At 35.9% G+C, this 26,778-nt stretch overlaps 1 protein-coding gene across 1 annotated transcript in view; it reads left to right on the forward strand.

Moving 5' to 3' along the window:
• Positions 1-24,648, forward strand: part of Sh3bgrl (SH3-binding domain glutamic acid-rich protein like) — a 67,061-nt gene extending 42,413 nt beyond the window's left edge. Inside the window, exons 2-4 of the mRNA NM_019989.2 lie at positions 12,096-12,281; positions 16,487-16,567; positions 22,311-24,648. Of these exons, the coding sequence (NP_064373.1) occupies positions 12,096-12,281; positions 16,487-16,567; positions 22,311-22,343 (300 nt within the window). The 3' untranslated portion in view covers positions 22,344-24,648. The remainder of the gene's footprint in view (positions 1-12,095; positions 12,282-16,486; positions 16,568-22,310) is intronic.
• The last annotated feature ends 2,130 nt before the right edge of the window (positions 24,649-26,778 follow it).

Here is a 26,778-nt window from a genome sequence, read left to right on the forward strand (position 1 = left end):
ATTTAGCATTTATTTTCAGAGAAAAGCCCAGGGAGAGGAGAATTACTTTGGACATGCAGAGTGTTCTTTTTTCTTCTCTGTGACAGGAACAAACATATTCCAAGTTGGCTCTTGATTTGCTGTGTGGTTCTGGATGACCTTAAATGCCTGATACTCTTGCCTTTACCTCCAGTGATAGGCAAACCCACTGCCAACTGATGGACATCTTCAATCCATTTTGTTGTTGCTGTTTGTGCATAACTTGGTGTGTGTGCATGCCTGTGATTGTGTGTGTGTGTGTGTGTGTGTGTGTGTTTGTGTGTGTGTCTGGAACTAGATGAATAATAGATAATAGTTTCCTAACTCAGCCTGTACAGTATTGAAGAAGCACCAGAATAAAAAAATATAGATTGTTAAACATTCATCAATATATGTTTTCCTGTGAAGATTTTTGGACAAGTAAAAAAAAAAAGTAAAAGAAATTACAGTGTCAAATATTTGCATAAAGTTGCTTGAACTCATTTATCCTAAATAAGCTTTACCAGACAACCATTTCTAGTTGGGCAGCAGCTTTTAAACTATTCCATGTACAAAAAAAAAAAATCTCTGTGTTAAAAGAGGTCTTTTTTTTTGACAGGGTTCTGTTATTTATAATGCTGACCATGTGTCATACAAAGTCAGAAAGAAGTGCTTGCAAATATTACCCAATTACCAAGTGTATAAAGAAATTTGAGGTCTCTTGCTATTGGGGCCTTTGAGTGAATAGTAATTATTATTATTTTGGGGGGGGGGTTCGAGACAGGGTTTCTCTGTATAGCTCTGGCTGTGCTGGAACTCACTCTGTAGACCAGGCTTGTCTTGAACTCAGAAATCTGCCTGCCTCTGCCTCCCAAATGCTGGGATTAAAGGCATGTGCCACCACTGCCTGGTGAATAGTAATTATTAAATACAAATATACTGAACTTTAAAAGTTGACCTGACAGTCAGACAGGCCTGGATATTCATGAGTTATCCTAACTTTTCCTCCTGAGGCTCGGATGGGATTGCTGGGTGTTTCAGATGACCTGGTTAATTTGCAATTACTAGGCCACCCAGTGAAGGATGGATGGCTAGCAAAATTGCCTTACAGACAAGCCAAAACCAAACAATAACAAAATTTGCATTTGGAATTGTTATACATTTCTAAGAATTTGATCATGATGGCCAAAGATTATAATTTGCATTTGATGTCATTTATTATTTTTTAGAGTGAGTTAGCTGAGACACTCTGTCCTGATTTGATTGATGCAATTATCAATTGTTCAAATGTCTTTGAATCTTTTCTCTGTCTTGCCTCCCTTTTTTTCTTACTTTCTACCATAATATCACCTTTGAAATGGAATGACTTAAAATATGTTTATTATATCGGGGCAGATTTTGTTCATGGGAAAAGCATTTACAGGGCAGAAAATGCACTGAGACAAATGTAAAACGATTTTTCTTTCCCTTTGAAAAAACCAAAGGGCAGTGATAAATTTTCTTTCAATGGAAAATAATTAAGAACTGCATTTCTGAGAACTTGCATGTGGCTCTGTATGGGTATTATTGGTATTCATATTATTCACAGAATGGTTTGGGGAACTTTTTGAGGTTAAGACAATGACTTTCTAACTCTTTATTATTTCACAATATTTTCTGTTACCTCTTCTTCTCACTCATGAACATTGGTGGAATTTTACTGTGAACACAAGTAACAAATTTCACTGGTAGGTTTTGAGGATTCAAGTTTAGGTTGACTTAGGAATTTGTTCTACTGCTCCACACTTGTTTATGCGGGGAGTGGCAGTTCTTTTCCTTTTGGAGGAAATTGCCACATAATGTAGCCAATTTAAGAAAATATCGCAATTTTAAAATGTGTCTGGATATTTTTTTTTACCTGGTGATTAACTTTGAGGCTTAAGAATTGTTTTGTTTAACAAAAGTATTGTTTGACAATGTTTAACTTCCGGTCAGCTTTCTCATAGACTGTTATATTCTAACTTCCTTATGGACAGTTGTTTAAACAATTTAACTTCTGATCTTTGTACTTAGGAGTTTTGCTGCAATAGTATAAATACTTTAATCTTTCAACACTTTATAAAGAGAATTTGGTTTCCAAGTGGCCCTTTAAACTTTTACTGGGCTTTTATTTCTCAGAGCCCAGTGATGTAAGGAAAGTCACTAGACTTTGTGACTGCTCAGACATTTTCCCAGCATGTCACATATCATTTGCCTTATAGTGGCTTCCTAGCAACTGCATAGATTTCTTTTTAACATCTTAAATCCTCCTGTGTAGTTTTTTTTATATTGATACTAATAGCATCCTCTGAAAAGTTTCATTGGGTTATGCATATAAACCTTACTATATTTGATTCCAAAGCTTGATTCTTTGTCTACACACTTCCGTTCTCATAAAACCCCAGAAGGACGTTTTCTGTATTGTGACTTTGTTTCCTTTTTTAAAAATTAGATATTTTCTTCATTTAAATTTCAAATACTATCCCGAAAGTCCCCTATACCCTCCCCAAGCCCTGTTGTCCAACCCACCTACTCCCGCTTCCTGGCTCTGGCATTCCCCTGTATTGTGACTTTTAAGCCATGGCATCATTCATTATGCTTAGTACTTTGAGGGCAGAGATTCTCTTTATTTCTTAATATTCTTTATTTTATACACACACATACACGATCTTACTTTCATTCGCTTATTAATTCCTTTACCATATATTTATAAAACACCTGCAGTGGATACTAAGTAACATGATGAGCAAAATAGGCAAGGTTTTAGCCATATGAGAACCTATAATTTACAGTCACGACTGTTTTCTAGCAGGTAATGCAATAGGCTTCTCTTATCTGTGATTTTCTGTGCAAAATTTCTGAGAGGTAGGTATTATTATTATTATTATCAACAGATAATGAGTTTGAGACTCACAGGGTTAATCAGCTTGCTCAGCCATACACAATAGGTAGAAGTTCTCTGAGTTTCCAAGCCAAATCTGTTTGGTCCTGTATTGGTTTTCTGTGCTGTAGAGCAGATTATTGTAATTTTATCCATTTAAATCAACATCCATTTATTATAGTACAGTGCCTATAGGACAGAAGTCCTGGCATAGTTCAGCTGTATTCTTGATAAAACTGCAGTCAAGATGTACTGACTTGTGAGTGGGAGGGTACACTAAGGCAGAATCTACTTTCATGCTATGTGGTGGTTGACAGAATTCCTCGAGACTATAGGATTTGTTTGCTTCTTTGTAAACAAAGTAGACTCATGTGTGAGTCTCGTAGAGAGCCTCATCTCCCACAACATAACAATGACATCCTATCAACGTTGCCATATTCTCTTGAATATAAACAAGAAGTCCTACCACCCCTAAGTAAGTCTCTGGTGGGGTTTCTGAGGAAGGAACACCTTAGAGTGTTTGTGCCAAAGATTCAGTGGTGCACAGCCTTACCTTTATAATATGCTACCACTAGAAAGGCCTTCATATATATGATGTATTTTACTTATGAAGCAATCTGTTTAAGTTCTTGCTAGTCTTTTAAGAATATACCTTTTTTTTTTTTGCTTTTCACAGTTGGAATCACAAAAATATATAATTTTCTTGATTTTCCTCCCCATGTTGTAAATATTTTCCCTTGTTGCTACATAATCATACAGCACGTGCTTGCTTTCACTGTGCATGCAATATTCTTTCAAGTAATTACTTCACAAACATTTAGGCAAGTCTGAATGGGTAAATATGCAGACAATTTTCAAATCTCCACTGTCAAAAGGAAACAAATAACAAACTCACCAGAATATATCACACACAATTTCTTCAGGCACATCATTTAGCTCTCTTTTGTTTATTTACTTAAAGCATCTGGACTTGAAATTACAAGATTAAGAACTATGAATGTTTCCATGGCTATTACCACACACTGGAAAAAAAAGTTTCTGAGTTTACTTGACTTTGTCTGAATTAACAGCCTTCAGCACAAGCAACATACTTGATCATACTAATTAGGAACACTATGCTCACTGAAAATGAAGATGATGTCTCTGTGTGCTCTTTAATTCTCATGTTTGGCAGGGGAAGAGTAAGGGTTATTATGGTCTCTTTATGGCTCTGCAACAGCTCTCAGAATCTGGTTCTACCCTGTAATTGAAAGGACCCTCTTAGGATTTAGTCTTAACGAGTTATTCCATATCTGGATTTTTTTCCCCTGGCCACACTAAGGTGTTTCTGTAGTAGGACAGAGATAGTTTTCTGAGTCATTTGGGAACTCTATTTGCGTCTTTCAGAGGAGGTAGAATGAATGAATTTACTTATTCACATACACCATTTTGATGTTATATGCATACCCCCTGGCCACACATTTCATAATAGCCTGTCAATAGAAGAAGATGGCCAGCTTATGCGACACACTGCAGTGTGGCTAATATTTGTCATTTAGTTAACACTAGCAAGCTTATTGCTTTTCTTATGATTTAGGAACTGATAGAGTTGATGGTTACAGCCTTCTTTTTTAAAAAAGGCATCTTGTGTGCCGCAGATTTTAGCTACCATATTTGGTTCTCGTATGCCTGCCCTGTGACTTCACATCAGCCTGTTTGAGGATTTGTGTTTTTGCTTATCCTTATATGGAAAGGCTGCCTGGTGACTGTGTCTGACCGGAATTAGAAGCCCTGTAGCATTAGCAGGAAGTGGTTTTAGGACACAGTTTCCTTACTGCTGGAATTTGTTATGCAAAGAGAAAGATGGGTTGGGAACATTTTGTTGCTCATAATGTTTCTTCTAAACATCCAAGTTCCTTTTATTCTACTCTAACGCTATTCTCTTAAAGAGGATTCAAATCTATCCAGAAAACCATTGTACTGACTTCTTAATGGCAGTGATTAAGGCAGGAGTGTGGGGGCTGAGATGAACAGATTTATTTTCAAAAATCTTAGCATGACACCAGTCTGACATTTTTGAATGGAAGATCCATAATGTTAGAATAGCACATGTACCAGTTATTGAGCTCTGATAATTTCTGCTAACAGTGTGAAGTGGTTTTCTTTAAGGATACTCCTAAAGTTTTGAGAGTAGCCTAGGGTGCCTGTTAACCCTATTTTCCTTGAAGAGCCATTTCCTGTAGCCTGGTGTACTGGCACTTTTGTGGAAGCATGTCATAACGCTCTTTGTTTTACACTTGCATTTGTCCATGTACATGAAATGTACAGGCAGTATAATTCACATGACAGCCATTTCCTGTATAAATCTGTAATCACAAGCCACTAACACTGTGCTCTAAAATGCTTAAGTTGTGCCATGGTGGTGCATGTCTGTCATGCTAGCATTCAGGATGCTGAAGCAAGAGTTTATAAGTTGAAGGTCATTGTGGACCATGTAGTGAGACCCTAGTTCAAAAAAAAAATGTTGTAAGGGATAGGAATGTAATTCAGTGATAGAATACTTGCTTGTGGTATATGAGGCCTTGAGCTTGATTGCAAAACAAGAGCAACAGCAACAAAAAATCTTAAAGGGATGGGGAAAATGTTGCAATTACATTACATTCTCAAAAATAAACAAAAATGATACTAAAAAAATAATCTCCAGGTTTTCTTGCTGCTACTTTAGACCAGGCTTTGAAATGGAGACTGATACACAAAATTATTATGAGCCACATCTGCGCTCAAGAGAGCTTCAGTAAGTCAACAGATGATCTAATTAGCAGGAGGCATCAAGCATGGCAGTACCTTATTTGTTATTCTGTATACTTCGTTTTTTAATGGTGATTTTTACTCTGGCAGAGATTGGACAAATAAGTAATTTGGAACAAGTTCCCTAATCCATCTGAGCATTAGTTTCTTTTTCAGAGTGTCTGGAATGAAAATAATAGCAGCTGCTTCAGAAGATTATTGTGAGACTAAAATAAAATAAACATGTAAAGAGCTTATCACAGTGCCTGGTTCATAGGAAACGCTTTATAAATAATAATTATCACATTATATTTTACAACGAGATCACACATGGTGTAATGCAAAAGGGACCTGATGCATATAGCTTATTGCTAACCAATTCAGCATATCTATTCTTTTTCCTTATTATTCTAGCACTAATTCATCTACTTGCCTGCAGCAGAATTATTCCAGACTTTGATTAAGGGCTGGTTAGATGTAATCATTAAAAATCATGGACTAGTTTAGAATTTATATTTTATAATTATAATTTTCAAATTCCTTCAGATCATAATAATTGTTATTTTTAATGTCTAGAATCATTGAGGCCTAGATTGTATTGAAGAGTTACATTTTTAATGAACTGGTAACCCCATAACATTACCAGATAGAGTCAAATATTGAACCTTTTCTACTGGTAGAGAATCCTGATTTGGAAGTGGCTGTTTCAGATGTCTTGGTTTTTGTTTGTTTGTTTGTTGTTTTTTTCTTTGTTGTTGTTTTTTCTTTGAATGCTGTGGAAATTTGTTCATTTGTGCACATACTCATTTGGAAAATAAGATGAAACCATACTTTGTTACACAGAATTCACAATTAACAAGAACACATAAAAATATTGCCTTGGAAATAGTGTCTCTCACTATGCTGCCCAGGTCTCAGGTCCTAGGCTCATGTGATTGTCATCCTCTCACAAGGACCTGGAAATAGATGTGTAGCCACTGTGCCAGGGAGTATTACTTCTTAAAAGATTTTGTCAGTGTTATATAGATTGCTTTCTATATCATTTGTTTGATTCTTTAATGTGTGTGTGTGTGTGTGTGTGTGTGTGTGTGTGAATGCCAGAGGATAACTTGTGAAGGTTGATTTTCTCTCTCCACTGTGTGAAGATAGCCAGCTCAGATTGTCTGGTTTGGCTGCAGGTGTCTACCCAATGAGCCATATTATTGGACTAAAAATTTCTTAAAGAAAACAAACATAGAAGGTAAAACGAAAGAAGGCAGGCAAATGTAGTGAAATAATGTAAGATTTGCTATTAAAAGATATCTGAATTTGAATTTTAGTCTCGTCATATATTGGTTTTGTGACTTTGAGTACATTTCATTAATCACTATGAGTCTTGGTAGTCTAATCCATAACATGAAAATCAAGATACCTGCCCTACAGGATATTTTGAATAGGAAGTGGACATGAAGCAATAACTGTAATGTTAGTTAACTAACTTTCTCTTCATTGCCATCCATCTACAGTGATAACTAATAGTGGTATAAATAAGAAGCCAAATCTGTTTCCAGCAGTTTACGTATTTATTTTTTTCCTTATCTATGTGCATGGGTCTTTTGACTGCATCTGTATGTGCACAATGTGACTGCTTGGTATCTGTGGGATCTAGAAGAAGGTGTTGGATCTCCACATGGAACTGGAGTTACTTGTGACTGAGTCACTATGTTTGTGTTTGTGTTTGCCTGTGTGTGAATGCAGTGCTGGGAAGTAAACTTGGGACCTCTGTAAGAGCAGCAAGTGCTCTTAACTGCTGAGCCAGTTCTCTAACAACTCCTAGTCTTCTTAAAATAGCTGCAATTAGAAATCTGGTAAATTGGGAAATAATAGCAGTGAACTCTTTCTGATAGCCCAAAGTTTCTCTCTAATTTAGGTAAGCTCACAGCTTGCTTGCATTTAATTAATCTATCTATCTATCTATCTATCTATCTATCTATCTATCTATCTATCTATTTTTACCTAGACAAGCAGTCTCCCTGTTATGGAATATGTTAACTTTTAGGTACTTTATAGAACTCTGATGATGTATATAAAGGTACAAACTTTTCATCAGCTTTGCTTTAGGATTCACAAGTGTTATTTTGGAAATTGTGAGGATGGAGGAAAGTCTGTATGCAAACATTGATTATTTCCGTTACTCCTGTGCACAAGAAGTTTTGCTAGAAGGATGTATGTGGGCCTAAATGAAATGTAGTTTAAGTACTAATCACTCTAATATGATACTTCACGTTTAGTCCAAGGATTTTTCAAAAAGATATGTTTTCCAAATAAAAATTGAATTATGACTTCTGGCGCTCTGTCTAATGTTTAGCTATGAGACTCTGGTTCTGTTCCCATCAGTTGCTGGATTAAGTTTCTCTGGTCTTTCTGAAGACAGTTATGCTAGGCTCTGGTCCCAGAATACTCTACAGGCAGGGCAAACTGTATATAGGTCGAAGGTTCTGTGGCCTCTGCAGGGACGACGAATTGTAGGTCAAAGGTTGTGCAGTTAGGTTGGTGTCCCAATCCCTCCTCTTGAGGCCTTGCCTGGTTACAGAATATGGCCAGTTCAGGTGCTCCCTATTACTAGGAGAGTTTCCTAGGGTTACTCTCGTAGATTCTATAGAGTTTCTATAGATTCTATAGAGTTTCTACCTCACCCTGGAATACCGCCCCCCCTCCAGTCATTTCTCCTGGTGTTTTCTCCCTCTCCCAAACCTGATCATTCCTGTTTCCAACACCACCTGCCCCCAGATCACCCTGAAAAGCTATTCTGTTTCCCCTTCCTAGGGAGATCCTTGTACCCTGTCTTCAGCCCTCCTCATTACTTTGCCTCTTTGGATCTGTGGACAGTAGCGTGATTGTCTTTTGCTTTACAACTGATATCCACTTAGAAGTGAGTCAGGGACACCATGAGATCATGGGGCACTGAATCAATTGACTAGGATTCAGGGGAACTCTCAGACATCAGGAATCCTGTAGGGATTTGACCTAGGTTCTCTGCATATATGTTATGGCTGAGTAGCTCAGTGTTCTTTTAGGTAGCTTAACAGTAGGAGCAGGGTCTGTGCCTGACTCTTTGGCCTACTTGTGGGAACCTTTACCTCCTACTGGATTGCCTTGTCCAGCCTTGATGTGATGGTATGTGCCCAGTCTTATTGTGGCTTGTAATGCTGTGTTTGGTTGATTTCCCTGGAGGGCTTGCTCTTTTCTGAGGGAAGGTAGAGGGCACTAGATCTGGGGGAGAGACTGGAGGGCAGGGGGAGGAAGGGGAAACTGGTGTGGATGTAATATATAAGAAAAAATATATTGTATTATGAGAAAGCCACAGTATTTGTCCCCAAAGATGGATGTATATTACTTTTCAGCAATCTCTCACATATTGCTGTTTCTCAAATTTCCCAGAATCTCTAACTAAGATGTACTGTCAGATTTTCACTATGAAGTTGGAATTTTACTGACTCCCAAACACATAGTGTAGAAAGGGAAAATTATTTACTTCTAAATACACAGTGTGAAGAAGGAAAATGTAGTGAAGAAACCTAACTCATACTCCACTTACCAAGTAATCCAGGTTAATGTTATCTTAGTGAGTTAGGTCCCTATCAGGGGTTCTCTGGTATGATAGGATGAGAAAGTTATTTATATTTTATACTCTTGTCCCCCAAATTCATAATCCCAGTCTAATCATAAGAGAAAAACTAGATAAGTCTGGCTGGAGAAGCATTACCATATATCTGACCAGTACACTTCAAAATTGCCAAAATCACAGAGAAAGGGGATCTGAGTAACTCACACAGCAAAAGAAACTAAGGAGACATGATGACTAAGTATCTCGAGGGGAACAGAAAATGACATTAAAGGAAGAAGCGGTGAAATGCTAATAGTTTGGGGTTTAATTGATAGTGTTGCACTGATGTAGGCTTCTTAATGGCAGGTGTACGTCTTTGAGGTAAGATGTCAATAATAGGTGAACAGGGTAACATATATGGAAACTGTATTTTTATGAATTTAAGATAATTCCGTAAGTAACTTTGGTTTAAATTAAAAACCCAAAACAAATAGTTTGATTGTCCTAAACTTAAAGCAAAAATATAGTAGGTAATTAAGTACTTAATACTAACTTTGTTACCAGATCTATGCACATCTGCTACATATGTGTGTGTATGCTCTTTGGTTGGTGGTTCAGTCTCTGAGAGCCCCAAGGGTCCATGTTGGTTGACTCTTTTGGTCTTCCTGTGGAGTTCCCATCCCCTTTGGGGCTGCAATCTTTCTTCCAACTCTTCTGTAAGAGTCCCAAAGCTCCATCCACTATTTGGCTATGGGTCTCTGCATCTGTCTCAGTCAGCTAATAGGAGGAGCCTCTCAGAGGACAGCCTTGATAGTCTCCTGTCTGCAAGCATAAAAAATTATCAATAATAGTGTCGGAATGGTGGTTGCTCATGGGATGGGTCTCTATTCCCTATCCCTACTTTTCTTGTAGACAGAATAAATTTGGGGTGGAAAGTTTTGTGGGTGGGATGAAGCTTTGTTTTTTGCATCGGAACCTTCTAAAGAAGAAACTGTGTTAATCTTTTTTAAAAAAGAAACTCAACCCTTGACATACAGATAAAGTTACTAGTAAATATCTCTGATTGTACATACTGATATCAGGCAAGGACACTGTATTGAGTCAGCACAGTGTTTTCAACATAAAGAACATCCGATAAGGCAGGAGATGCCTCAAAGGGCTGTTTATTTTAGATGGCCTCTGATCTTTGTCTATACAAACACGATGGTGATAGTCTGCTAAGACTGAATATAATTGTTATTGTTGAAATTCTAGGTTCTGGAAAGTAAGACATTTATATCTACTCATAACTGTAAATAGTCTAAGCATTTACAAATTACTTGATACATTTCATGTTGACTGAACTCCCCTACTCTGTGACATAGGTTGAAAGTCACTGACTTGAGACTTCCCTCATGTATATTAGCATACTAGATGCTTATACATACTGCCTCAGTGATGTTTTCCAAATTTTCTGTTTAGAGAGGAAAGTTTAATTGTGTATACCAATGAAGAAATAGTAATATTAGAAAAATTAATGTTGTGGTACATTTTATTGGATTATAATTGATCTTTTTGAAAGGACTTTTAGTATTGAATCCAAATAGGTAGCAGAAATTCCTGTTTTTACTGGAGTTGTGAGTTGTATTATTTAAAGTGAATTATGTAGCCCTAACCACAAGTAATCTGGATGAAAATATAACCCCTGTGCCTGCACACAGTGGTAGAGGAGGGAAGTATGAATTTAAAGTTGCCTGCTGCTGAGTTCCTTTTTCACATTTTTGATTGCCATTGTGTGGACTACGTCTTTATAATATATTTTACTTTGTTTTGTTTTAAATGTTTCTGCCACATGTATCCTTTGAGTATGACTCCATTTAAAAAGATTTTTTTCTTTCATATTTTCTATATAGTTCAGATATGTTATGAAGAGGCTTTAACCTTAATTACATGAACATAGGTATGTGAAACCATGTACTCAGATAAATGCATTTCATAGGAAGGTCCTAGGAAGTATTAACTTCACTACTTCTGAAGCTCTCTGACCTTGATTTGATAAGGATAACAGTATGTAATCTACTAATAATCTAATGAGGTAGCACCGACATGTGAAAGGTGTCCTAATTCGGCATATTATGAGCTAATGAGAAATACAGATTATATTACAAACTTAGTATACAGACAGGCTTAGCTCTTTTACAGTATAGATTTTGGTCTGAACCATAAAATGGAGTCATTGCTACTGATTATGATGCTTGAATTAACCATACTTTATAGACTTTGTAATGTGCATGAGCTAGAATTATATCAGTATCATTAGATATTGAGCCTTTAGTGCAAAAAGGAGAGTTAGATAAAAAGGGCCTTCAGGCTCTTCACTTGTGAGACATCATCAAAACAGTAACGAGGGGAAAATGTATCTTTTGCACTGCAGATTTAATCTGTGTCTAAATTCATGTTTGCTGGTTTTTAAGCACTGATTTTGTTAAATTTTAAAAATAAAAACCTTTTGTTTAGGAGCTCTGATTTAAATTTCTATCACTAGAATTGAATGGTAAATTATTTGGACCTCCAGTAAAAAGCTTCTTAGATTAAAGAAAGCTTGGTTATTTTTGTTTATTTTTGAGATTGTAATTGACATCTCTTCTTTCCCTGTTCTCCCTCTAAACACACCCGTGCCCAGCCTCCTCTACTCTCCTTCAAAATCATGGCCTCTTTTTCCATCAGTTGTTATTGCATGCCTGTATGTATTTGAATAAACATATATTCCTAAATAAAACCTGTTGAGTCCAAACAAAGAAGAAAGAGAAAACAATCAGTGCTCTTTGCTTATCAGTATTATCCCTGCCCCCTTCTCTTGGCTCCTAGATTAAGAAGAAACAGCAAGATGTGCTTTGTTTCTTAGAAGCCAACAAAATAGGATTTGAAGAAAAAGATATTGCAGCTAATGAAGAGAATCGGAAGTGGATGAGAGAAAATGTACCTGAAGACAGTCGACCATCCACAGGGTACCCCTTGCCACCTCAGATTTTCAATGAATGCCAGTACCGTGGGGTAAGGAAGCAACTTCAATTCTTGTTTTTTTTTTTTTTTTTTTTTTTAAATAGATTGTCTCAAAGGAACTTAACCTTTCATCTTCACCTCCAGGCCTAGTCATTTCTTCTGTACAGTTATTTGCCCTCTGCATGCGCCATAGGCAGCTACATAGTATTTTGTTCTCTAGGATCAACATTCAAATGAATAAGCAAAACATGCTTGTATTTCTTCATTTTGGGTCCAACCACATCAAAACAGGTAACTATGCCTGATTGTTAGCTATCATCTGGACTCTCCCTTTCCTGGCTCCTGGAATGTAGTTTTACCACTGGGAGATCCTCTGCCGTGGGGCTTCCTCTTTGATGAGAGTCCTGTTCTCCCCTCTTTCTCAATCCAGCTATTGTTTTCGAGACAGCAAAGACTGGCCTCAGATTCCGATGTTGCTGAATATTTTGCTTAACATATTCTCTAGGTTCATCCATGTCACAGATAACAGAATTTTATTTTAAAGGCTGAATAGTGTTTTACTATATACACATACAGAATTTTCCTTTTTCCTTCATCCATTGCCGGACGCAAACTGATTTCATATATTGCCTGTTGTGACTAGTGTTGCAGTAATATCTGATTGTAGCAATCTCTTTGACAGACTGATTTCATTCTTTCTTTGCTTTCTTTAAAACCAGGGTTCTCTATAAACAGACTAATTTGGCCTTAAACTCAGGCAATTCTTTTGCCTCCACCATGAGTGCTAGGACTACCAGTGTAAGACCTATACCCATAATGACCTCATTTCCTTTGTATATGTGCTACAAAGGGAGATTGCTGGCTCATGGGATGTTGCTGCTGCTGCTTCCTCTTCTTCCTCTTCTTTTCCTTCTCCTCCCCTCCCCCTCCTTCTACTTTCTCCTTCTCCTTTCTCCCTTCTCCCTTCTCCTCCTCCTTCTCTTCCTCCTCCTCCTCTCTTTTGGTTTTTCGAGGCAGGTTTTCTCTGTATAGCCCTGGTTGTCCTGGAACTCACTTTGTACACCAGGCTGTCCTTGATCTGCCTGCCTCTGCCTCCCAAGTGCTAGGATTAAAGGCTGGCCTACTACTGACAAGCCTCCTCCTCCTCCTCCTCCTCCTCCTCCTCCTCCTCCTTCTTCTTTTACTTCTTTTAAGACAGGGTCTCTGTATTTAGACCTGACTGTCTCAGAGCTTGCTATATAGATCAGGCTGGCTTAAGGTAGTTCTTTTTTTAATGGTTTGGGAAGCCTCTATATTTCATTTTCCATAATAGTTGTACTAATTTACATTCATACACAATAGTGCGGAAAGTTTTACTTCCTCTACATCTTTTTCAATACTCATTCCATTTTTGTCCTTTTGAAAAACCACATTTTTGCATGGTTAAAGGTATCTTCCTGTGGTTTTATTTTATAACTCCTCAATAATTCATTATGATAGACATTTTTCATAAGCCTATTTGTCTTTGTACATCTTCGTTTGAGGCAGGTCTCATTAGGATATTTCAGTCCATTGTTTAGTTGGGTTAACTTGAATTTGTATATTTTAGTTTTTGTCATTTTCCCTTAAAATGTCATTACATTTTGTAAGTTTAACGTTTAAAATTTTAGTGTATGGTAGCGGCTCTTTTTGGTATGTATTTTTCTCTGAATTTTAACACATGCATTGGATTGTGAAACTAGTGCTACAATAAAAATTCAGAGTCTTCTCTCAAACTCTCATGATATTCCTTTATAAGTGTATGCTATTCCTATTCCCAGTCCATGGCCAACACTAATCTTACCATCATCAGTATAATTTTGTCCTTTTGATAAGGTCATATAAATGGATTCATACAGTGTGCAGTCTTCGGATGCTGCCTTCTTTCAGTGAATTGCATGTGTTTGAGATCTGTTTGTTTTCTGTTTAAATACTTTTTTCCCCTCATATAGTTGGGTGGCGGTATATCATTATAAATTGGTAGACATTTTCATTGTTTCTAAATCTGAGCCATTGTAATTATAAGTGTTTTCTGTATTTGTTTCTTGATTTTTGTATAACAATAATTCTCATTGCTCAGGCATAAATCCCAGAGATGTATTTACTGCTTAACACAGTGATTGTATTTTTAATTTGTAGAGAATATGGAATGCTTCTGAATTGCCTGTGTTATTTTGCATAGGTTCCTGGTACTCAGTCTTTCTTTTCAGCTCCTGATATTGTCAAAAGTTTTGTGTCTGTTTGCTTTTTCGTATGTTACTGCATATTTCGTTCAGTATTGTATATACAATAGACAAAGGCTAGAGCCCTGAGCTACTTCTCAGACCTATTGTTGGCCTTTTAAACCAATCCTAAATAGCTTGGTATTTTGGTAGCTTCTGTTCATTATAATGTTTTTATGTAATGATCAAAATTATGATATTAACACATTTTTGTCCTTATTTGACATCCTTCTATTCTCTCTAAGTATCTGTTTAGTCAGTATCACTTTTTTTTGTATTTACAAATTATAATCTTTATTTCCTTATGCTTTATTTTTACATTGTTTCCTATTGATATATTTATTATATATTTATGGGTTATAAATACATGCCCTTCCTTGGAGCTAATAATTGATTTTAATCTTTCAATTTCAGTATCACTTTTAATTTTGTTTTATTACTATTATCTCATGATTTTTAAGCATTTTAGAAATGAATTCTTCGCTACTTACACGTTTTGGAATTCTTTTCTTCCATGCTGTAGGTCATCTTTTGATTCTCTTAACATTGACTTTCTTAAAGCAAAATGGTTTAAGTTCAGACTATAAGGAATGTGAGGGAAAGACAGTATTTTTTTGTCTATTTTATTTTATTTTATTTTATTTTTCTTATTGTTTTATTTACTGTCTCCTTTCCTTATACATATCTAGAAATCACACTGTAATCAAGGCCACATACAGAAAATAGACATTTAACTATGTTTGCTGTTGATTACAAGTTACAATTGTAGACAAGTCCACTTGTTACTTTTGTTATAGGCTTAGTGGCTTAGGGTGGCAGCAATGTTAAGTTGAACCAAATTGAGACATGTCAGGATTCTCTTGTATACTCAGGGTTAAAGCTTTCTTTGCTCATGTTTCAAGAACGCTGTACTCTCTTTGCAAACACAGTATAGCCCCACTGTTCTTCTGGCCTTAAGTAGCTAATATTGGTTTCAGGCTGAGGAAATCACTATTAAATTCAGTAAGGGAAGAGAACTATGACTAATTGGAATGAGCCTCTCACTAAAAAGAAGCAATCTACTGCTGAGAAATGCTTGCTTTGAGTGGTGGAGGAAGATGTAAGCATCTGTAACTCCTTTTGATGTGCAATAAACCATTTGGCATTTTCAACTTACCTTCTAGTACACATTAAATAGTATCCAAATGCCATTTCTCTCTTCCTCCATCATTTTCTCTTCATATTTATTTTGTTGTGATTTTTCCCAACAATATAACAGTTTCCCCTCCCCAAACTCCTCCCATAACTTCTCCATTTCCTCACCTACCCAATTCTCTACCTTTTCTTGCTCTTTATTGTTAGAAAACCTTTAAGACAGTCAAGTAAAATGCAATATGATGAAAGCAAACAAACCATCAAAGGACAAAACAGACAAGGAAAAATACAGTCAAAAAGAAAGCACAAAAACACATATATAGCTTCAGATGTACACACACTCACACACATGGAAATCTCATAAAAACACAAAACCAGAAGCAATTACAAAATAAATTTACTGATATTTTTGGAGGTTTAATTAAATTTATTTATTTATTTATTTATTTTCTAATAATGCTTTGTTTGTGTTTTTTTTTTAAATCTCACTCTCTTTATTTTAAATTAAGATGAATACAAACCAACTGAGATTTTGCAAGCTGGTGATAAAAACATTTTCCAATGGCATACCAACCATTTCTGCTTGGAGCTGCTTAACAGGGTTTTTGATTTTGTTTTTGAGATAGTGTTTTCCTGTGGAGCATAGTCTGGCCTGGAACTAGTGATCCTTCTCCTTCAGCCCCCAAGGTTCGTATTATACATGTGTAGTCTCAGAAACCCGCCTGTCTGTATGTCTGTTTACTACTCCTTCCAGAATTTCAGCCTTTTGGAACTAAGGCTCCAAGGAGACATCTGATCCTGTCAGCCAGTCAAGTCATTATGAGCACATCTCTCTCTATTGGGGTGCACACTGCTAATTTTTCTTGTCTTCTTTTCACAAAGGATTACGATGCCTTCTTTGAAGCCCGAGAAAATAATGCAGTTTATGCCTTTTTAGGCTTGACAGCACCACCTGGTTCAAAGGTATGATTCCTCTGTTTCCTTCATTACTGACCATCTTATTGCTGATGGGTTTTTTAATCAACAAAAATCATGCCTGAGTGGGGCAGTGGTGGCACACGCCTTTAATCCCAGCACTTGGGATGCAGAGGCAGGCAGATTTCTGAATTTGAGGCCAGCCTGATCTACAGAGTGAGTTCCAGGACAGCCAGGGCTACACAGAGAAACCCTGTCCCCCAAAAAAGTCATATCTGTTAATATTCAGAGTAAGTCTAGAGCAGTGTTTGTGGTAATATACTTAACCCCTAATGGCGTAGACAACTGTGCATAGTATACTTAGTGAAGTACACTTAGAGAAGTGAACTTCTCTATCAAGCTTCCTGAGGCAGGAGATATATCGGTATTCAGTCTCAAAGGTGTGATTGCCAGCTTTAAAACTCCAGATGTCATGCTCAATTCTACATGGCTATCAAGTATCTTAGTTCATGATCATCTCCTTAGCAGCAGCTATTAGCTTCTGTGAGCCTAAATGATATAGTCAGCTATTCAAGAATAATAAGAACCTTCGAGTTACAAAACTGGTCATTAAATTGCTAGCTAACTTTGGTATTTTATTTCTTGCCAAGACAAATTAATTTTTCAAGTGACAGTGTTCCCAAGGGAGCCCAAATAAAGAAGGAAAGTAAAAATGAAATTACTTGTCCAGTGAGATGCCTCAAAGCTAGGGACTTTCACTAGACCTTAGCCTTTTCCATTTGGTCTTTCTTGTATCAGATCACTTAATCAAAATAGGTTTTTCCAGTAGCACTCATCTGTGTTCCAATCTTGAGTAGATTTTATGATCAGCAATTTATTCAAGCTCTAATTCCTTCTTCAATCTTGAGAACCTATAATACCATCTACATTTTCACCAGACAGGCTTTGTAAATATGTTTGTTTCACTCTCAAGTTCTGCTTCCTTGCCAAACATTCCTTTCCCATGGATAAATGTTATATTTTAGGATTTATAAAAACTGAATCAAGCCAGAAGAACATTTTTTTTCTTGGTGTTGTTTAAATAGTTTGTAAGGCCCAAGTTAAGCCAGTGAGTTTAATGCAGATCAGAGAGTGCAAAAGAAAGGACAGTCTATTTCTTGTGGCTGACGACTTTGTCCCCTTCAATTAAAATTAAGATTCATTCATTCACCAAATGTCTATCAGTTGCCAAGCACTGAGATCAATGGTGGAGCAAGCATAACATATGATATAATTCTTATATTCTGATCATAACCTAGTGAGTATATATGTGCAGAAGGTTATATAAGTATGTGTATAGGTAATTATAATTTAAGACATTCTATGGTTAATTTTAGGACTGTCATAAATAAAGGACATAGGGATTGAGGGCAGTAATCTTTATTTCTTATTGAAGAGATTGGAGAAGCTTTTATTAGAAGGGTATTATTTGATCTGCTCAAAATTTCAAGATATTTAAATGATACTAAGTAATTTTTGACAGGACAACAAAGAAAAGCACTGCATAGGTGCATATAGCTATACATGATGATCTCATATCAAGAGGACAGAATGCAGTGTAACTTTGGAATTGAGGCTATTAAACAAAGGGCTGCTAGAAGGTTTAAGATTAGCTAGGTACTTTGGGGCCAGGTTATGGTTCTGTATTAGGTACCTTCACCTTTTTTCTGTTAGGTACCCAAAAGTCACCATGGAAAACCTGGGAAAGCAACGGTGTGATTTTTGTTTGTTTGTTTCTTTCTTTGGTCGCTGTTGGACTGTATAGCTTGAGCTGGTCTGGAACTCACTATGTAGATCAGTCTGGCCTCAAATTTATATTGACCCACCATCCTCTGCAAGGGATTAAAGGTGTGCACCACCATACTCTGCACATGGGATGATTATTTCAGTAGTTTAAGATATGGTTTAATTTAATTTCATCTACGTATTTTCCATTCCTTCCCTTCTCCTTGCTGGCTTCCTGTGTGTCAGGATCTCATTCTTTTTTTTTTTAAATATTTTTATTAGGTATTTTCCTCATTTACATTTCCAATGCTATCCCAAAAGTCCCTGCCCTGAACTGATCAGAGCAGCTTGACTTCCCCTGTGATGGGGTCTGTCACCCTGCAAAGAAAATTTGTCTTAAGAAACTAAATTTGGTAGGTGTGTGCAGTGTGGGCATTAGAAGAAGGACGTGGTATAGTAACACTTATACTTTGGGATGCTTTTAAGTTCACAAAAACAATCAAGGGGGCCTTAAGTGAAATAGTTTTAAGAAAGTGAATGATGGAGTTAGAAGTCAAATGAGCCAAGTCACATTGTAAGTGTTGACAATTAACAAGGTGCTTGGGTAAAAGCATGGTTAAGATTATAATCCATAATCTCAAACCATTGGGGAAATGGTAAATATTTCAAAAAGAGTGTCAATTAAGTTGATTCATCATTGAACTTCATGGATAAACTATGAGTCATATATAATTTAAATATGTTTTATGTATATGTCTAATGTCTATAATATTGGAAACAAATATCCAGCAATAAAACCTACCAAAAATGTTGTTCCATTCCATAAGCTCATGTTGCCATTTGAAAAATTACATCATGGCTTCCTCTTATACAGTCTCACTTCTCAGAGTTATGTCAACTGTGGTCTGGAAATATTAATTAAGAATTGTAGAACAACTGATTTATGTGTTTTTGTCACTCTGGTTAGTATGATGAAATTACTCCCCATCTCAGTCCATCCCATGCTGTCTTGCCAAACTTATCCAGTTTGTTTGTACCACCTGCTCAATAGGCAAGAGAGAGGGAGTGGGGACTACATTCACATGAATTTCATTATAGTCTTTTGTCATAATACACTGTTATTAGTTATTTTTGCTAGTTACAAACAATCTTATTTTCTGAGTTAAACTATTTATATAAGAAAAATCTAGTCTAATTAGCATGTTTATGGTTGTTGATAAGAGGGAACTGTATAGCTTGTGGAAAAATATTTAAAAAATGAGTTATAGATTTATATTTACTGGATAATTCTCTAATTATATTTAGAACCTGTGCATGGGGCAAAAAGGAAGCCTGGAAGGAGTAATAGGCAATAGGAATGGCCTTCTCTCATTCCTTAATTTTTCAAACCACTAGTAGTGTATACCCTTTAAAATTATTGAAAACCGATGTACTAGAAAGATTGCTACCTAAAAGAACTGCTCAGCAAATATTTCCATAAAGTACATTCTTGTAGAGGATGAATCTGCTCTATTATCCCCTTGTGGCCCCAGCATACTCAAAAGGGATAGTACTCATTTTTTGCTTCTCTCATTTCAGAAAGTCCTTTTTAGCACTGGCCCTTGTTTGTAGTGAAAGTGATGATTTTAAGATAGGAAACAATAAAGTAGTTTATACTTTGACGGAAATATAAATCCAGTGGCATTTGTCTTCAGGGAGAAAATGATTTGGCAAGAAAAACCACTTGCAGTAAACTTTTCATATGGTAGAGTTATGTTATGAAAGATGTTTTTGGCCATCTAGTTTGAATCATTATATGTGGAAAGTGGCCTTGGACACTGTTTCAGCTGTGGTATGTGAAACAATCCTATTTAAATTGAAAATAATCTATTCAAGAGATTAATAACGAAGATTAATATTACCCAACTATGAACTTGGTTTCAGTCAAAAACAGGAGAGGAGGAAAATCAGAAAGAGTTCGTGCCTGTAATGGGGTCACCCACTGAGTCGCACACTGTATACACCCCCCTCTCATCTTTTTATCCTTATGTGCTCTTTATGAGCTAAATGCCTGGAATGAAATTCTATAGAAAAAATTAAGACTTAATTTACTTTGTCTAAGAATACATAATTGACTGGCACAGCTAAGGTCTGAATCCTGAATTAATTAATTCAAAACTTATGCAGGCACAGGGTGAAGTTCATATGATACCATTTTTTAAAAAAAAATAATTAAATCTCTTCTTGTTGTTATTTTTCTATGTATGTATATATGCATGTATGTGTATAATGTGCATGTACATGGGCATGCATGTGTATATGGAGGCCCAGGAACAACTATTGCTACTTCAATGAATATATTTTATGCATCTTGTTATTTTAATATTTTTTTGTTGTTCAGTGTATATACAATTTGTGTGTGTGTGTGTGTGTGTGTGTGTGTGTGTGTGTGTGTGTGTGTATTGGGAGGGAGCATTAGTGCCACAATGTATGTGTGTAGGTAAAAGTTTCAAGATTTGAACTCAGGTCATCAGGCTAGCATCCTGGACAGCAGGCACCTTTGCCTTTTGAGCTGTCTCACTGGTCCTACGTTCTATTTTATTCCTAAAATTAAATATGAACTTGCTCTGTAGATGAGGCTGGCCTTGAATTCAGACACATCCACCTGCCTCTGCCCTTCTCTCTCAGTATTGGGACTGAAGGTGGAGCTTTCCCTTTTGTTTTAGATGCCTCTGTTAGCAATCTCTTTCATTAGGAAAAATGGAGTGTGACTCTGGGGAGAGTACTGGTCACTGGAAATAGATGTGTATTTATGTGAAAAAACACTTGATACGAGCTTCTGCACATTATTATATACATGCTTCCCCGGTTGCATATGCTAGTTGCTCTTTCATAGATGTGTTATGGTTTGGTTTTCTGCCAAGTTTTTAAAAGCATTTTGTACTTATTTTGGCAATTTATACATGCATGGAGTGGATTCTGATCATATTCACCCCATTACCTTGTCTCCTTCTCCCTGACCACTTCTTTCCATATAGTCCCTGGTTAGTTCCGAACCTTTGTGTATGACCTATTGAATTTAAAAAGGGTTGCTGATATGTCAGGGAGCCGTTTATCAGAGCCATATACCACTGAAGGAAATTTACTTTCTATCTCCTAGCAACTATTAACTGCAACCAGTAACTGTTAACTGCAACCTTTACCTGTTAATTGCCAATAGCTTCTTAAGAATGGGCAGTGTCTCAGAAGCCCCTTCATTATTCCATGAGACTCAGGGCCCCATCTTCTGTAGGTAACCTCAATGTGAGTTCATGAAATGAGTGTAAAGGTTATGCTGTGCCCAAAGACAGCATTCTATAACATACCCATCCCCTGGCTCTTTTTTTTCCACTCCCTTTTCCCAAAGTGCCCTTCCAGACTTGGAGAGGTTGGTACAGATGTCCCATTCACGACTGAGCATCCAACAGTTACTTTTCCTAGTACTTTGATTAGTTATCAACTGCTGTTGACAGCGAAAAGAAATGTCTCTGACCAAGTTTTTAAGCAGTACTATATGGTCATATGTTGAATCGTTTAGAAGGCAGTGTGATGCAACATGATCATTTAGCAAAACAAGTACCTGTGACCTCCCTGCACAGGGGCTTTTTACCAGGCTTATAGAACCAGATATGAATTTCCTCTTGTGGAGCAGGCTTCAAGTCCAATCAGAAAATAGTTGCTAACTCCTATAAAAGTCACATGATCACTTTCCCAGGGGCCTATCTTTCCTGTGAGTTGGTTGTGTGGTATACAGGATCCACAGCTAAGTAAGAATGTGATTCTGATCCTCTCCCAGCAGCCTACATAAAACACTTTCTGGCATGATAAAAGAAAGCTTCTGCTAATTATTTTAAAGCCTTTTTTGTTAAATCATGGAAGTAATTGCTATATAATTACTTGTTAAATAATCTTAGTCACTTGAGATAGTTTATTTTAACCAAAATGCACAAGAGTATTTACCTTATGATATTTAAATGTAAGTTTTGTTTGTTTGTTTGTTTTATTCCAGGAAGCCGAAGCCCAGGCAAATCAGCAAGCATGAATGTTCTGAGTTCTTCCTTCAGCATCTTGAAAAATAATGAAATCTCCATTGCTTTTATAGAAATCCTTGCTTCAAAAGAAATAGGCTTACATGTTGAAATAATAGATTAGAGATTAGTTGATATTCTCGCATGCAAACAAGCATAATGAAAATGTGAACATGGTGGTAAGAAATGAGAGATGAAGTTAAAACTTTAAGTAGATATCTTAGAGTAGCATTGTTATCTGCCAAGGCATTTCTGTTCTGTAAGGATTTTACAAAAAATCAATATGCTCCTTCTTTTAAATTTCTGTGTAGCTTAAGGTTCTCATCATTTCAACTTTAAGGAACTGAAAGGAGCGAGAGAGGAGAGAGAGAGAGAGAGAGAGAGAGAGAGAGAGAGAGAGAGAGAGAGAGAAGAGAGAAGAGAGAGAGACTCTTATTCCCACAATGCCTCATTATCTTTAGTGAACATGAATATTTTCATGTGATGTTACTGTTGTTGAAATGTATTTACAGGTTATGTTCATATGTTAGTCATTGTAATTTCCTATGCTGATTGTGACATTCTCCTTCTTTTATCAAAGAAACATGTATGCCCCGAACCACAAGTTTTCCAGGCTTCTAGATGTAACCTTTCATTGCACAGCCAGTGATCAAAATAGCTGGCTTCCCGTCAGACACACGTTGAGTGCATTTAACTGATAAATTCCTTGCTTATACATGCAGTTATAGTCATGTTTCTAAGTTGCTTGCCTCAGTACAATGTGGGTATATAAGTCATGGAGAAAAGATTGCAGTTCACTTTAAATTGGCCCTTCCTTGCAAAGAACACAGACTTTTAATTAACTGTTATATAGTATCTTGCCCTTCATTGTTTAAGATATATTTTCTTTTGGTGTTTGCTGAACGAAGTAGTAGTGGCTCTTGTCTCCTGCTTTAACACTGTTGGTGATCGTGAATGATACTGTCCTTAATAGGTAAGCTTTTAGTTTCACTTTAGGTAGACTGTGTCAACACATCCGTCCAAGTAGAAAGAATCACTAAGCACACATTGATTTTTTGAGAAAGTACAAGTATCAAAGAAAAGCAACAACGTTTGAAGTAGTTTGAAGATAAGCAAGACCCAAAGCATTCAACCAGAAGATGTTGATATTGTACCTTTTTCCCATACTTGATTTTTATAAAGAAACACACATCTTTTACTTCAAATTACTATTATCATCATACCTGCTCTTTCCTAGACTGTACTTGGCAAAAATTCAATATGTAATGGAGCCATAGCTTAGTTTACTGAAACTCAAACGTGAATTGATGCTTTAACATAAATGGTTTTAAAATTTGCGCTACTCAACTCTAAATGTTATACAGTAATTTTGATGAATAATTTTTGTTTATAGGTGTTTAAAAAGGAGAAAAACCAAAATGAACCAAACCAACCAAAACAACAATAAAAAACAATTTGAAGGCAACTTTTAGTGACCTAAACTTTGAAGTATGAATTGGAGTCAAAACTATTCCATTTCTTCTTCCTTTTTTTTTTTTAATTGTTTTGGGGATCTCTATGGAAGACAATACTTTAAATTAATTTTGGAGTGCAAAATACTTTTAGCCAATGTTTTCCCTCATCATTGCTAAATGCTACAGGTAATACCTGCAGTATTATATGTGGACAATGTAACTTTCTCTGTTTTGCATTGGAGGATGTTTATGTCTGTGGGATAATACCCTGAAGTCTGTAGATTTAAAGTACAAGTTTGAATTGAGTCTTCTCCAATTGAAGCCTGTCATTTTGTCAACTGAGAAACATTCCTGATAGATGAAAGGAAAGGAAATAAAAGTCTAAGAATTAAATGAGTTTTGAAGAAACTTCCACAGTATATGCTTGGGAGTGAATTTCTTGTTGCTTTGCATAATATGTTTGGCATATTTGTGTTTCTAAATGAGACTTGGTAATTTGTAAATTTCACATTTAAGAGCTGATTTGCCCTTTAGAAATTTTGTTCTTTAGAAAGAGTTCCACTTTCAAAAACACTGTAAATTGTTAATTGTACTGCTAAATGTGGACACTTCATTGGGACCCTAAGTATATGTGAATAGGGAATTTTGAAACAAAGATTACTTTTACTGGGAAAGACTGAGTACAGGGAGTTTTGGTGAAATCAGACTTCACTCCTTAAGTAAAAAGAACAACAAAATGTAAAACTCACATGAATTTTTGTTAAGCAGTTGTTGGTGTTTAAAATTACAAAGTACAACATTAATCCTTTTCTATGGAACACTGATTCTTTTCATCTGATGAATTTCAATAAAACTGATTAAGTGATTCATGTTTGATTACTTTTAATTTTCTGGTCTTCTGTCTCTCTTCCTCAATTCTTGTTTCTGAATATTACCAGTCATCCCGTTGTAACTAATTTTCATTTTAAATTAATTGTAATTTTAACATTTCTTTAGAAAGAGTAACCATTCTTGGGGTTGGGGAGATGACAGTTTAAGAGCACTTAAGGCTCTTCCCAAGAAACCAGGTTCTGCTTGCAGCACACACATGGTGGCTCACAACTGTTAATGTAATGATTATTTTGCTATGATGTTTTTTAATATGTTCATTGAGGTATTTTATATACCTTAAAATTTACCTATTTAAAATGCAAGACCCCATGGATTTTATGCAATCATCAGCACAGTGTGAAACACTTCAGCATGGAACAGACTTCCTTCCTTGTTAGTTCTTACTCCATCAGCCATATGCAACCAGTAATTTACTTTTAATCTTTATGGAATTAACAGTTCTGCAAAGTGTCACATGAATGGAATCATGAAGTATTTGACTTTTGGTTAGAGATTTCTTCAGTTACCATGCTTTTGAATTTCATCTCTGCCACATCTTGTAATCTATTGATGAATAGAGCATCTATTCTTTTATATTGTGAAAATAATATTTTATTATGTGGGTAGAATCACATTTTGTTTTATTCATCATTTGCTATATATTTTCTACAAATCTACTTTTCTTTATCATGCATAATGCTACTATGAATGCTGATGTATTTTTTTGTTTGAACACCTGTTTTGAATTATTTTGCATATTTGTAGGTATGGTTCATGTGGCAATTCTGTTTAAAAATTTGAGTAACTACCACATGTTTTCAAATTGGCTTCACTATTTTACACCACCTCTCGCAGGGTACTAATGTGATAAATTCTCTACATCTGGGGAAATGTTTGTTATTCTTATATTTTTTATAGCCATTGTAGGAGCTATTTTATGGCATCTCAGTAGAGTTGTAGTTTTACATTCCTTTGGTGGAACATTTTCTTATGTTATGGCTGTTTGTGTAGCTTTTTTGGAAAAATATTTTTCCAGTTCTCTGTTTAGTATTGATATCTTTATTACTAAATTATAATAATTTCTTCTATAATAAGATTACTTTTCTATTATTGTAGGCATGATCTGAAATGTTATTTTTCCATTCCATGGGTTTTATTTTCGAACATAGGTGTCTGATGTTCAAGTTTTTAGGCTTGACAAAGTCAATTTTCAAATATTGATCATTTATTTCTTTTTACTTTTGTTATCTTAACTAAGAGGGACAATCCTAAACCAAGGTCATGGTAATATAATTCCTACACTTTCATTGAATATTTTTAACAGCCATGCTTTACTTATGTTTGTGAACATATTTTGAATTATTTTTGTGTGTGATGGAGAGTAGGGATCTAAGATCATTTTATTTTGAATGAGGATTTTGTCCAAGAGCCATTTGCTAAAAATACCTTTTTGTCCCTTTAAAAATTTTTGTTTATTCCTTCCCACAGTTTCACTTCTACATTTTTTACTTTCATGGTGTATATCCCCTAAATAATTTATGACTATGTAAAATCCATCATTTACAGATGAAAGAAAACAAACATGTGAATATTTGCCGTTCTGAGAATATATATATATATATACACACACACACTTTTCTATATGCATTCACCCATTGATGGACACATTACTGGTTCAGTAACAGCTCTTGTGAGTAGTGCTGCAGTAAACAACAAAAAGCAATATCCCTGTGGTCTGTTAACTCAGGATTCTTCTTTGTATGCTAAGGAATGGTATAACTAAGTCATATAGTACTTTTTTTTAAGGTTTTTAAGGTTATTTTTATAAAACTAGAAACAGTTTTGTTAAGGATTTCAGAGTACATTTTTCAGACTTCTAGAGTGGAATAGAAGCATTTGGGGACTGACAGATTGTCATAATGAACACTGAACCCCAAAGCTCCACCCAGCACATCTCCATTATACAAAATGAGCCAACCAGCTACCCCTTTGCTTTGGCAGCAGCTACTTCCTATGGAAGGAAGGGTGTAAGTTCATCAAAAATGAGATACTATCTTAAGACTATAACTTCAACATTCAAGAAAATAAGCTGTGTTTAGATGACCTATGATTACAGAGAATAGCA

The sequence above is a fragment of the Mus musculus genome, chromosome X, assembly GCF_000001635.26.
Source record: "Mus musculus strain C57BL/6J chromosome X, GRCm38.p6 C57BL/6J".
Lineage (NCBI taxonomy): Eukaryota > Metazoa > Chordata > Mammalia > Rodentia > Muridae > Mus > Mus musculus.